A 14,204-nucleotide genomic window follows, 5' to 3' on the forward strand; every position below is an offset into this window, starting at 1 on the left:
GATTTCAGAGCGCATATCGCAAATCATTTGATTCATTAGGGACTTCGGAGCGCAAATCGTGAATCATTTGATTCATTCGGGATTTCAGAGCGCATATCGCAAATCATTTGATTCATTCGGGATTTCAGAGCGCATATCGCAAATCATTTGATTCATTCGGGATTTCAGAGCGCATATCGCAAATCATTTGATTCATTCGGGATTTCAAAGTGCATATCGCAAATCATTTGATTCATTCGGGATTTCAGAGCGCATATCGCGAATCATTTGATTCATTCGGGATTTCAAAGTGCATATCGCAAATCATTTGATTCATTAGGGACTTCGGAGCGCAAATCGTGAATCATTTGATTCATTCGGGATTTTGGTGTGCATATCGCAAATCATTTGATTCATTCGGGATTTCAGAGCGCATATCGCAAATCATTTGATTCATTCGGGATTTCAGAGCGCATATCGCGAATCATTTGATTCATTCGGGATTTCAAAGTGCATATCGCAAATCATTTGATTCATTCGGGATTTCAAAGTGCATATCGCAAATCATTTGATTCATTAGGGACTTCGGAGCGCAAATCGTGAATCATTTGATTCATTCGGGATTTCAGAGCACATATCGCAAATCATTTGATTCATTCGGGATTTTGGTGTGTATATCGCGAATCATTTGATTCATTCGGGATTTTGGTGTGTATATCGCGAATCATTTGATTCATTCGGGATTTTGGTGTGTATATCGCGAATCATTTGATTCATTCGGGATTTTGGTGTGTATATCGCAAATCATTTGATTCATTCGGGATTTTGGAGTGTATATCGTGAATCATTTGATTCATTAAGGACTTCGGAGCGCAAATCGCGAATCATTTGATTCAAATCGGAACTTTGAGGCACAGATTGCCAATCATTTGATTCAAATTGAGACTCAATTGAGATTCAAACCATGGTTACTTTGTGGTTACCATGATTTAACTATAGAAACTATAGAAACTAGTAACTAGTAACCCTGCTGAGAAAACCAGCTAAAACCAGCCTACACTGGTTGGCTTGTCTTAGCTGGTTTTAGCTGGTGGTTTCCCAGCCTGACCAGCTAAGACCAGCCTGGCAAGGCTGGAAAAGTGGCCAAAACCCCTCTAAAACCAGCCTGCTGACCAGCTTAAACCAGGCTGGTTGACCAGCTAAAACCAGCTAACCAGCCTAGGCTGGTTTTAGCTGTTTTTTCACCAGGGAAGGGATGTGTTTGCCAGGTTAAAACAAAAACAAATACATTTACACCTGAGGTCACATAGGATGAATATGAATATAGAAATGCCGTTTTTTTATCTTTATAAAAAGTAAAACCACTCATAACACTTTGACAAATGCATAACAACACCCTGGCAACCACCTACAACACCCTACAGCCATTCATATGTTCAGAAAATGTACAAATCCAATGTCTTTAAGCCTATTTTTTCCACAGCTCACTGCTGCCCTCTATACACAGGTGAGGAAACTACAGTATGTGGATTGCTGAAGTTTTGACAGTTTCTTTAAAGTTTAAACTTAATCAAAATCTATTAAATTAAAATAAATCAAGTAAAAACACACAGCACATTTATTGGGGTATTCTAGTGACTACTGCAGGTTTTCTTTTTATTGTTAATCCATCCCAGGTGTTCAACTTCACATTTTCAGACAGGAAATGATATCACGTATGCACCTGGAGCCCGTCTCGGTCCAACTTGCCATCAGCGCAGTTTCTTTCACCCTACTAACATGATTAATCCAGTTACTTCTCTGCACAGATGCGGCCGTGTAATTATTTGTTTAAAGATATAAACGAGCCGAAAGGCCCTGGAGTGCTGTGTACATTAAAACTACATAAAACACAGTGACAGATGTGTATAAAACATCCTCTAATGCGCTAAAGCCAGGTGTCCCGAGTAAATGGGCCACTGCGGATGTCTCCGTGTTAAAGCAAACAGTCCAGCTTGTGTACGCCTGCTATCTTTAATGTAATTATATGTGACACTCAAAGCAGGTCACGATTGGATTCTGGGCGCATCCTGTTTTCTGGGTTCTTCTGCACGTTTTCTCAATGAAACCAGTGCGTTTTTGGCATCCAGTCTGAAGACTACAGATAGGACGAGAGAATATCCTCAATGCATAACCCTGTGTGCATCTGTCAGAGAGAAGAAGAGAAGAAAAACACTCTTTCGTGCTCACCTTTTTCACGTTCACGATCTTTACTCTTTTAAGTAAATGCTTCTGGAGCCTAAAGCACAATGAATAATCAAAAAGCATGAATAAACTGAATAATAACACTCTTTCTTACAGATTAATCATGCAATCTGAATGATTAATTAAATGCATATGCATGCAACTCTCTTTAAGTTCAAAAGTGCACGAGCATTTGTTAAAATGACTTTGCATTTGTCTGATTTATTGCAAAATTGTATTTAAAATTTTAAATTATATTATAGGCATAACAATTTATTATCAGAACAGTTTGCACTTGCTACAAATCATCAGTAATCAAAAATACTACTTCAATTTACACCTTAATATGTTTAAAATTATTCAAAAATTATTGAATGGAGAAAAAAAATCCCTGATTTCTCTCAAACATCATTAAACTAGCAATTGTACATTTCTATACATCCGTTTTCTAATTTTTAAAGACTTAAACCAGGGAACTCAATTCTATTGCACCATCTAGTGGTCAAGTAGGCTATATACACTGCAACGGCCTCCTATTGGTTTTACTAGAATGTTTTTAAATCTATTAATTTCAGCGATTCATAACCGAGGTACAAATGGGAAAAAAGTGGAGAAAAAAATATATAAATAATAATAATAATAAATTGGAATAAAATATTTAAAAGTAAAATCAAAAACATAAATGTACGTAACAAAATTCATAATATAAATAATAATTATTATAATATAAAAAATTACAATTATTATTATCTCAATAACCAGTCAAAAGTTTTTGAACAGTCATATTTTTTATGTTTTTAATGTCTCTTCTGCTCACAAAGCCTGCATTTATTTGATCCAAAACACAGCAAAAGCAGTAATGTTGTGAAATATTTTTACTTTTTAGAATAACTGCTTTCTATGTGAATATATATTAAAATGTAATTTACTTCTATGATCAAAGATGAATTTTCAGCATCATTCCAGTCTTCAGTGTCACATGATCCTTCAGAATCATTCTAATATTCTGATTTGCTGTAAAAAAAAATATTATTATTATTAATAATATTTAAAACAGTTGAGTTTTTTGGGTTCTTTGATGAATAAAAATTATAGAAATTAATACTTTTTATTTAGCAAGGATGCTTTGCATATATAATATTACAAAATATTGCTATTTCAGATAAATGCTGTTTTTCTGAACTTTCTATTCATAAAAAAAAACTGAACTCAGCTGTTTTCAACGTAATGATAATAATAAATGCTTTTTGAGCATCAAATGAGAATATTAGAATGATTTCTGAAGGATCATTTGACACTGAAGACTGGAGTAATTATGCTGAAAATTCAGCTTTGATCACAGAAATAAATTACATTTTAAAATATATTCAAATAGAAAGCAGTTATTTTAAATAGTAAAAATATTTCAGAATTTTACAGTTTTTGCTGTACTTTGGATCAAACAAATGCAGGCTTGGTGAGCAGAAAATACTTAAAAAAAACTTTTAACAGGTCTACACTACAGTCTCTTTTTAAGGAAGCATAATTTGGGCACGGCAAACATTAAAATAAAATATAAACATTTATCTTACCATTTAGATGAGTTGAATATATCTAATGTTTTGATTGACGTATTTCAATGATTGAACGCCACAGGCCTCTCCTCTTACATCCACAGATATTTAAAGTTATAAATATTAAATAATTTAAACGTATTACTTTATGATGAGCAGACATTCTAAACACAAAGACTTTTTAATATCTTCAGTAATTTATCAGTGTTTTATTATAGCATCGTTGATTTCACATTTACCCACTTTTACAAGTCTCTGAAATAGTGAACGGTGATTGGTTACGGCGCTTGTCAATCAATACTGTGAACGCGGTTGAGTCTTAAAATATTAATAATAACACACAACAAAAATATAAAGCTATACATATATTAAGGTGAAGAACAAATAAAAGAACAAATTTAAGAAAAATAAAAACAATACAGCGTTTCATCACGTGACATCTGTTACTTTTCTCAGCGCTGGTGAGAATGAACCAATCACAGTCGAATGCAAGACTAATCGTTCAGCGCCCCCTGCAGGAACAACGACTTTCCGCGACTCGTAGCCGTTTGTAGTTTATCTCTAAAGTTTTTAAGGTATAAAACTGATTTTGATGGCGCCTAATTGCGTGGACATCGTTGTTTACACTTTTTTAACGTTGTAACCTCATTTAGTTTCAGCGTAAAGCGGATGTTGTACGAAGAGGAAATGACAACAGATCAAGGAAGTTTCTCAATTTCGGAAAAAACACAAGAAACCATTAATGAGTGAAGACTTCGGGAGACCTGAGTGTGTTTGTGAGGGATAGAAACGGTGAAAACGGATCATGTGTGATGTGACGCGGGACACACCGGTTCGGAAGCTCCGGTTCTCCGCGCTGAGAGCCCTGTCCGACCTGCTGGACCCGCAGGACACCTGGAGGAGCGTCATGATGGACATCAACAAACCCTCCGGAGAACCGCGATACTCTCAGCAACACATCAGGTGACTCACACTCATCCATATATTACAGAAAAATAAATAAATATAAATAGGCTCAGTTTTGTTTTTATATATATTTTTATCTTATTTATTATTTATTTTAAATATATTTTTTGTTGCCATTGTAATTTTAATTTGTTTTAATACTTCTGTTAGTCCATGTATTTCAATAATTAGTTTCAAAAAGTGAAACTTGTATGTTATATTAGTTCACTACACACAAAGTGAAACATTTCAAGCCTTTATTTGTTTTCAATTTTAATGATTATGGATTAAAGACAAAAAAAAAAATCCAGTATTTCACAAAATTAGAATATCATGACAAAGTTCAACATTGTAGGCTCTCTGTGTCCTGATCTAGTCAGATAATTAATGCAAAACACCTGCAAAGGTTTCCTCAGCCTTTAAATTGTCTGAGTCTGGCTTAGTAGGCTTCAGAATCATTGTGCAGAAGACCATCATTGACAGCCTCCATAAGGAGGAAAAGTCTCAAAAGGCAGTTGGAATGAAGCTGGATGCTCACAGAGTGCAGTATACAGAGTGTTAAGACGAAGGGAAAAATGTGGCCGGAAAAGGTGCACAAGTGACAGGGATGACCGTAGCCTTGTTTGTCAAGCAAGAGCATTTCAGAAATCTGGGGGAGCTTCATAAGGAGTGGACTGAGGCTGGTGTCAGTGCATCAAGAACCACTACATACAGACTCTGCATGATATGAGCTACAGCTGGAGAACTCACTCCTGAACCAAAAACAATGTCAGAAGCGTCTGTGCTGGGCTATGGAGAAAAACTACTGGTTTCAGATGAAAGCAAATTTTGCATTTCATTTGGAAATCAAGGTCCCAGAGTCTGGAAGTAGACTGGAGAGGCACAAAAGTCAAGCTGCTGAAAGTCCAGTGTGAAGTTTCCACAGTCAGTGATGGTTTGGGGAGCATGTCATCTGCTGCTGTGGCTCCATTGTCTTTTATCAAGTCCACAGTCAACACAGCTGTCTACCAGGACATTTTAGAGCACTTCATGCTTTCTGTTGCCGACAAGCTTTTTGGAGATGATGATTTTATTTTCCAGCAGGATTTGGCACCTGCCCACGAAGCCAAAACTACCAGTAGCTGTTTTAATAGCCATGGAATAACTGTACTTGATTGGCCGCAAACTGGCCTGACTTAAACCCCATTGAAAATCTCTGGGGTATTGTCAAAAGGAAGATGAGGGAACAGAGACCCTGAAATACAGACGAGCTGAAGGCCAATATCAAATCAGCTTGGGCTCCATAACACCTCAACTGTGTCAAAGGCTGATCGCCGCCTTGATGCTGGAATTAGTGCAAAAGGAGGCCCAACAAAGTACTGAGGACATAATACACTACATTAACACACTTTCAGAAGCCAACGTGTGTTTAAGATCCTTTTATTGGTCACATGAAATATTCTAATTTTGTGAAATACTGGATTTTTTTTTTGTCTTTAATCCATAATCATCAAAATTGCAACAAATAAAGGCTTGAAATATTTCAGTTTGTGTGTAGTGAACTTATATAACATAAAAGTTTCACTTTTTGAAACAAATTATTGAAATAAATAGACTTTCCCTCGATATTCAAATTTTTTGTCACATACCTGTATATACTACTGTAGTATTTATTAATTAGCTTTTGAATTAGGTTTTAGTTTTATATTAGATTATGTTTTTGTAGTTTTATTTTTAATTAGTTCTTATTTCATTATTGTTGGTTAGTCTCTCTCTCTCTTTATAATGTATTTTATGTATGTATTTAATAAAACATATATTCAGCATATTTTCATAAAACTTATTTTTATTGCTATTTTTACAAATATTTAAAAAAAAGTTCAGTTTTAGTCATTTTAGTACCCAAAATTGAAAATGTCATTTTATTTTCATTTATGTTTAACTATTATTTTATTTAATCCCGAAATAGATCATAGATACTAGTTTTAATTTTAGTTTTAATTAACAGTGACAGCGCTGGTCAGAACTCATCTCTACAATGCAGGGTTGTTTTGTGTGTTTGTTAGGTTGTTTTAGATGGTGACTAGAGTATTCTGCATGGTTTCTAGTCTGCTTACTGTCTTCCTGTGTCTGTTTTCAGGAGGTTTGAAGCGGTGGTCCTGCAAGGAAAGAGTCCCACGATGGAGATGCTGTTCGACTGGGGAACCACGAACTGCACAGTTGGAGATCTGGTGGAGATTCTGCTCCGTCATCAGCTGTTCGCCGCCGTCAGCGTCCTGCTTCCCGATCATGAGATCCGCCACAGCAGCTCAGGTCCTCCAGCTGAACATCACTTCATCACACAATCTGACTAGCGTCTGTCATTCTCAACATCTCATCCGTGTTTGTCTCCAGGCTCAAGCGTGTCTGTCGGCTCACTGCGGTGTGAAGCAGCGGTGTCTCCGTCAGCGGCGTGTCTGCAGGCGTGTGTTTATTCTGAGGTCACCAAACCTGTAGATGACGGGATCAAACCCGTTCAGAAAGAGACGCTCGTGATGGAGCCGGACAGCAGCAGCGGACCTGAGGAGAACACCTGGAGCGACACTGAAGGTCCGTTACTGTCACCTGAGACACAACGTCAGTGATGGACACTAGGGGCGAATTACAAACAGCTTTTTTGCGCCTTTCAGGGTAGGGCTGGGCGATATGGCAAAAATGTAATCTCGATAATTTTTTCCCCATATGTGACCCTGGACCACAAAACCAGTCTTAAGTCGCTGGGGTATATTTGTAGCAATAGCCAAAAATACATAGTATGGGTCAAAATTATTGATTTTTCTTTTATGTCAAAAATCATTCAGTGTTGTTTTCGTCAACGATGACGATGACGAAATCATTTCGTTGACGCCATTTTTTTTCATGACGATAACGAGACAATGACGAGATAAAAATGGCTCGTTGATGACTAAAACATGACGAGACGCGTGTGAGTTTTCGTTGACGAGACGAGAATAGACGAAAATGTTAGTGGGTGGTCCGTCAGACGTTTAAAATGCATGACATTTCTGCTTATTGTGCATGCCAATTAAAACCGAAAACGTATCTGTCGCTATGGCAAGCCGTTTTAGCATTAAATACTCTTTGCTATACTAGTATGGCAAGCCATTTTAGCATTCCATCCTTGTTTGTCTTTTATGTTTTAAAACATTCCTTCATTATTGTAATTATTGGTGAAAATAGTCGATCCGGAAGCTCACAGTGTGTTGAACTATAGATCTGCTATTTTCAGAACTTATAAGTGACACTACCCAACAGCAAAATACTTACTGACCTACATTAATTTGTTAAAAGACTACTTTTTCCCCTTTTTTGACTAAAACTAGACTAAAACCTTTTTGACTTTTCGTTGACTAAAACTAGACTAAAACCTTTTTGACTTTTCGTCGACTAAAACTAGACTAAAACCTTTTTGACTTTTCGTCGACTAAAATTGGACTAAAACTATCACATATGGAAGTGACTAAAATTTGACTAAAACTAATAACCATTTTAGTCCAAAAGACTAAGACTAAGACTAAATCTAAGATGGTTGTCAAAAACAACACTGAAATCATTAGGAAATTAAGTAAAGATCATGTTCCATGAAGATTTTTTGTAAAATTCCTACTGTAAACCTATCAAAATGTAATTTTCGATTAGTAATATGCATTGCTACGAACTTAATTTGGAGAACTTTAAAGGTGATTTTCTCAGTATTTTGATTTTTTTTGCACCCTCAGATTTCAGATTTTCAAATAGATGTATCTCAGCCAAATATTGTCCTATCCTAACAAACCATGTATCAATAGAAAGCTTATTTATTGAGCTTTCATATGCTGTATATATCTCAGTTTTGTAAAATTTAACCTTATGACTGGTTTTGCGGTCCAGGGTCACATATTGAACGATAACGATATATATTTCGATATAAGCTGTTGATGTTGCCAGCTTTAAAATAGTATCCCAACAATGACTAAAGCTACAAAAATTAAAGGGTTCATTAAAGTTCATTTTAAAGTATAGTTGATTAACAAAAACAGATTACAGATTTGGCCTTAAAACTTAAAACACCTTACTAAAATAAATAAAAAAAATAAAAGTTGTGGTAAATGAGAGTAAATGTACAAAATGTAAACCTAAAATGATTGTAAAAACATAATTTGTAACAATTATTTATTATTATTAACACAATTGTTTATTTTCTCTATTATAGGTTGAGCTGTTTACATTAGAGGCAACCACTGCATTTTGAAACAATCTACAGTATAAATAACAAAAAATTACGACACAGCTCTTTCTTAATCGTATTGAGTGCAGATAATTCAGCCATAATCAAAGTAGGCTACTCTCTAAATATTCAAAGTACAAATAGAGACCGAATATCATAGCCTACATACTAATAACAGCCTAGATATGTCATGTAGCCTAATTAGCGTGCATTGGGGAGTCTCTCTAAACAAGGGGGATTAAAATTGCTTTTGAATGCCCGTGCGTTTTTTGCTTTCTGTTTCAGTTTTAACAATCGCGCCAAACTCTCAGCTGAGCTGAGAGTCACTTTTCAGATAGCCAAACCACTTATATAATGGAATTCGTGCTACCTTTTTTGTCGACAATTTCAACATCTTTGGATAATAACTCGAGGTTAGTTTCACTTTCGTCGCTGCTTCCACTCTTTTTTTTTTTTTTTTTGTCGTCCTGGTGTTAAGTTTGCTTCGCAAAGTGCGTTAGGAAATGAACTTTGTACTTTGACGTGCACACGCACGCTGATTGGCTGTTGTCGCATATTTCTGCTCTGTGATTGGCTCTTAGATTAATCCATATCGAGCAAAAAATGTCTGGAGCTTATCATCGTTATTAACATAAATTTTATCGCGATTCGATATGATATCGTTTATCGGCCCAGCCCTACTTGAGGGGCACTTTGGGAAGGGGACGCCATTTGTAGGGACGTTCCAAACCCTTTCCCTTCTAGAAGTCCGTTAGCGAAGGGAACACTGAAATGATTTCCGTTAGTGATCATGTGATCTTCAGTTAGGAGCTCTTGCGATGCATTTTAAAGCAAAGTTGGGGTTGATTTTGACTTCACATACAAACCTAAGTAGAACAGGCTGATTCAGTTTGTCTTTATATTAATGTAATACAAAATATTTTTTGCCAGTGATAGAAATATTATTTAAGACGGTGGTGTAAGCAAGTTTATGCATGTTTAGTTTGAAAAAAGTTTAAAGGTGCACTGTGTAATATTTAAGATGATCTCTAGACAGAGGTGCAATATAATACACATATATGTGACCCTGGAGCACAAAACCAGTCTTAAGTCGCTGGGGTATATTTGTAGCAATAGCCAAAAATACATTGTATGGGTCAAAATTATTGATTTTTCTTTTATGCCAAAAATCATTAGGAAATTAAGTAAAGATCATGTTCCATGAAGATTTTTTGTAAAATTCCTACTATAAATATATCAAAATGTAATTTTTGATTTGTAATATGCATTGTTAAGAACTTAATTTGGACAACTTTGAAGGTTTTTAATTTTCTCAGTATTTTGATTTTTTTGCACCCTCAGATTCCAGATTTTCAAATAGATGTATCTCAGCCAAATATTGTCATAACAAACCATACATCAATAGAAAGCTTATTTATTGAACTTTCATATGATGTATATATCTCAGTTTTGTAAAATTTAACCTTATGACTGGTTTTGTGGTCACATATAGTAACTATGTTTTCAGGGGTGTATAAAGACCTTACTTAATGAACCATTATGTTTTTATTACCTTAGATTTATCAGTTTATATCTACATACACCGCGGGTCGCCCTTATGTTTCTACAGTAGCCCTAAACGGACAAACTGCTCTACAGACCGCGTTTCATCACTGTAGTTCTTGCGAAAAAACACTGACACAATGATGAACAAGTAACGGTAATATTCACTATAACATTGTTTTATTGAATAGTTAAGTAAATATAATTACTTAATTTACGTTTTAAAAGAAATCTCATTATTCGTTGCTGTCTAAAACGCAACATCTTAATCCTCTGTCGGCTAAAGGGAGGGGTGAGCGGCGGACTGTTGCAATTCACAACCTCACCGCTAGATGCCGCAAAAATCTACACACTGCACCTTTAATAGTAAATAAAATAAATATTTAAATTTGAAATTAGAAACATGCTAGAAACTTGCTAGTCATGCTAGAAACATTAGAAACATGCTAACAACTTGCTAATGACATGTTAATAATGCAAGTAACATGTTAATCATGCTAGAAACATGTTAGAAACTTGCTAATCATTCTAGAAACATGCTAGAAACTTGCTAATCATGCTAGAAACATGCTAGAAACTTGCTAATCATGCTAGAAACATGCTAGAAACTTGCTAAGCATGCTAGAAGCATGCTAGCACCTTGTTAATCATGCTAGAAACATGTTAGAAACTTGCTAATCATTCTAGAAACATGCTAGAAACTTGCTAATCATGCTAGAAACATGCTAGAAACTTGCTAATCATGCTAGAAACATGCTAGAAACTTGCTAAGCATGCTAGAAGCATGCTAGCACCTTGTTAATCATGCTAGAAACATGTTAGAAACTTGCTAATCATTCTAGAAACATGCTAGAAACTTGCTAATCATGCTAGAAACATGCTAGCACCTTGTTAATCATGCTAGAAACATGTTAGATACTTGCTAATCATGCTAGAAACATGCTGGCACCTTGTTAATCATGCTAAAAACATGCTAGAATATTGCTAATCATGCTAGAAACATGCTAGAAACTTGCTAAGCATGCTAGAAGCATGCTAGCACCTTGTTAATCATGCTAGAAACATGCTGGCACCTTGTTAATCATGCTAAAAACATGCTAGAAACTTGCTAATCATGCTAGAAACATGCTAGAAACTTGCTAAGCATGCTAGAAACATGCTGGCACCTTGTTAATCATGCTAAAAACATGTTAGAAACTTGCTAATCATGCTAGAAACATGCTAGAAACTTGCTAATCATGCTAGAAACATGCTGGCACCTTGTTAATCATGCTAAAAACATGTTAGAAACTTGCTAATCATGCTAGAAACATGCTAGAAACTTGCTAATCATGCTAGAAACATGCTAGCACCTTGTTAATCATGCTAGAAACTTGCTAGTCATGCTAGAAACGTTAGAAACATGCTAACAACTTGCTAATGACATGTTAATACTGCAAGTAACATGTTAATCATGCTAGAAACATGCTAGCACCTTGTTAATCATGCTAGAAACTTGCTAATCATTCTAGAAACATGCTAGAAACTTGCTAATCATGCTGGAAACATGCTAGCACATTGTTAATCATGCTAAAACATGTTAGAAACTTGCTAATCATGCTAAAAACATGCTAGAAACTTGCTAATCATGCTAGAAACATGCTAGCACCTTGTTAATCATGCTAAAAACATGTTAGAAACTTGCTAATCATGCTAGAAACATGCTAGAAACTTGCTAATCATGCTAGAAACATGCTAGCACCTTGTTAATCATGCTAGAAACTTGCTAGTCATGCTAGAAACGTTAGAAACATGCTAACAACTTGCTAATGACATGTTAATAATGCAAGTAACATGTTAATCATGCTAGAAACATGCTAGCACCTTGTTAATCATGCTAAAAACATGTTAGAAACTTGCTAATCATGCTAGAAACATGCTAGAAATTTGCTAGTCATGCTAGAAACGTTAGAAACATGCTAACAACTTGCTAATGACATGTTAATACTGCAAGTAACATGTTAATCATGCTAGAAACATGCTAGCACCTTGTTAATCATGCTAGAAACTTGCTAATCATTCTAGAAACATGCTAGAAACTTGCTAATCATGCTGGAAACATGCTAGCACATTGTTAATCATGCTAAAAACATGTTAGAAACTTGCTAATCATGCTAGAAACATGCTAGCACCTTGTTAATCATGCTAAAACATGCTAGAAACTTGCTAATCATGCTAGAAACATGCTAGCACCTTGTTAATCATGCTAAAAACATGTTAGAAACTTATTAATCATGCTAGAAACATGCTAGAAACTTGCTAATCATGCTAGAAACATGCTAGCACCTTGTTAATCATGCTAGAAACTTGCTAGTCATGCTAGAAACGTTAGAAACATGCTAACAACTTGCTAATGACATGTTAATAATGCAAGTAACATGTTAATCATGCTAGAAACATGCTAGCACCTTGTTAATCATGCTAAAAACATGTTAGAAACTTGCTAATCATGCTAGAAACATGCTAGAAACTTGCTAGTCATGCTAGAAACGTTAGAAACATGCTAACAACTTGCTAATGACATGTTAATAATGCAGTAACATGTTAATCATGCTAGAAACATGCTAGCACCTTGTTAATCATGCTAAAAACATGTTAGAAACTTGCTAATCATGCTAGAAACATGCTAGAAACTTGCTAGTCATGCTAGAAACGTTAGAAACATGCTAACAACTTGCTAATGACATGTTAATAATACAAGTAACATGTTAATCATGCTAGAAACATGCTAGCACCTTGTTAATCATGCTAAAAACATGCTAGAAACTTGCTAATCATGCTAGAAACATGCTAGAAACTTGCTAGTCATGTTAGAAACGTTAGAAACATGCTAACAACTTGCTAATGACATGTTAATAATGCAGTAACATGTAAATCATGCTAGAAACATGCTGTTTTGGAAAAATCCCAGGTATTTTGAGTTGTAGGATTATAAAAAAAAAATGTGCTAATATAAAATTAAATTAAGTAGCCTATATAGAATTGCTAAGCAAAACTATCATAAAAAATCGATTACATTTACTTTCACTCAAGTACAATTGAAAAAGGAGTACTTTTACTGGAGTAATATTGTATTATACGTATCAGTACTGTTACTCAAGTACTTGATTTGTGCACAGCATCAGTTCAGACCGCAGTTACCCATCAGCCTCGTCTCTTGAGCAGGTTTCTACACGTTCACTCACCGCGAGCTGACGGCGATGACGGGCGACTGGGACGATCGGCCCGTGACGGATGGCGGGTGTCGGCTGGGCTCTGGCGGGTTTGGTATTGTGTTCAGAGGCTCTATGGGCGACTCGCTTGTGGCTGTGAAGAAACTCAATGCTGTGAGTCAGCACCGCTATGAAATAATATTTAATTGACTCTAGTTAACTAATAAAGTCAACATGTTTCAGGTGTTTGACACCTATGTTCTGCATTTAAATGAATGTAGACAGTAAATATGATATAAATGAGCTTAGGAAGTGTTTGTTAGCACATAGTAGTCACATTTAATTTCTGATATGTTGTAGTTGGACGACAGCTCGCCTGAAGACCTCAAGACTCAGTTTAATCAAGAGATTCAAACACTCAGGAGGTAAAATATATATTTATAAAAAAAGTACAAATTTATAATTTACATTGAGATTACATTGTAAAAGTATTATATCATGTTAAATATCTATAAATGATTAAAAAACTTATGCACTTTAAAAAAT

The 14,204-nt window shown here is 35.4% G+C and overlaps 2 protein-coding genes across 2 annotated transcripts in view; both read left to right on the forward strand.

The window, feature by feature from the left end:
• LOC141301016 (transmembrane protein 117-like) overlaps positions 1-14,204 on the forward strand; it is a 160,224-nt gene that overhangs the window by 46,007 nt on the left and 100,013 nt on the right. The gene's annotated exons all lie outside the window — the stretch shown is intronic.
• Positions 4,286-14,204, forward strand: part of LOC141302183 (interleukin-1 receptor-associated kinase 4-like) — a 12,589-nt gene continuing 2,670 nt past the window's right edge. The window contains exons 1-5 of the mRNA XM_073832371.1: positions 4,286-4,718; positions 6,820-6,992; positions 7,074-7,268; positions 13,672-13,832; positions 14,019-14,083. Of these exons, the coding sequence (XP_073688472.1) occupies positions 4,561-4,718; positions 6,820-6,992; positions 7,074-7,268; positions 13,672-13,832; positions 14,019-14,083 (752 nt within the window). The 5' untranslated portion in view covers positions 4,286-4,560. The remainder of the gene's footprint in view (positions 4,719-6,819; positions 6,993-7,073; positions 7,269-13,671; positions 13,833-14,018; positions 14,084-14,204) is intronic.

Source organism: Garra rufa, chromosome 25, assembly GCF_049309525.1.
Source record: "Garra rufa chromosome 25, GarRuf1.0, whole genome shotgun sequence".
NCBI classification, from domain to species: Eukaryota; Metazoa; Chordata; class Actinopteri; order Cypriniformes; family Cyprinidae; genus Garra; species Garra rufa.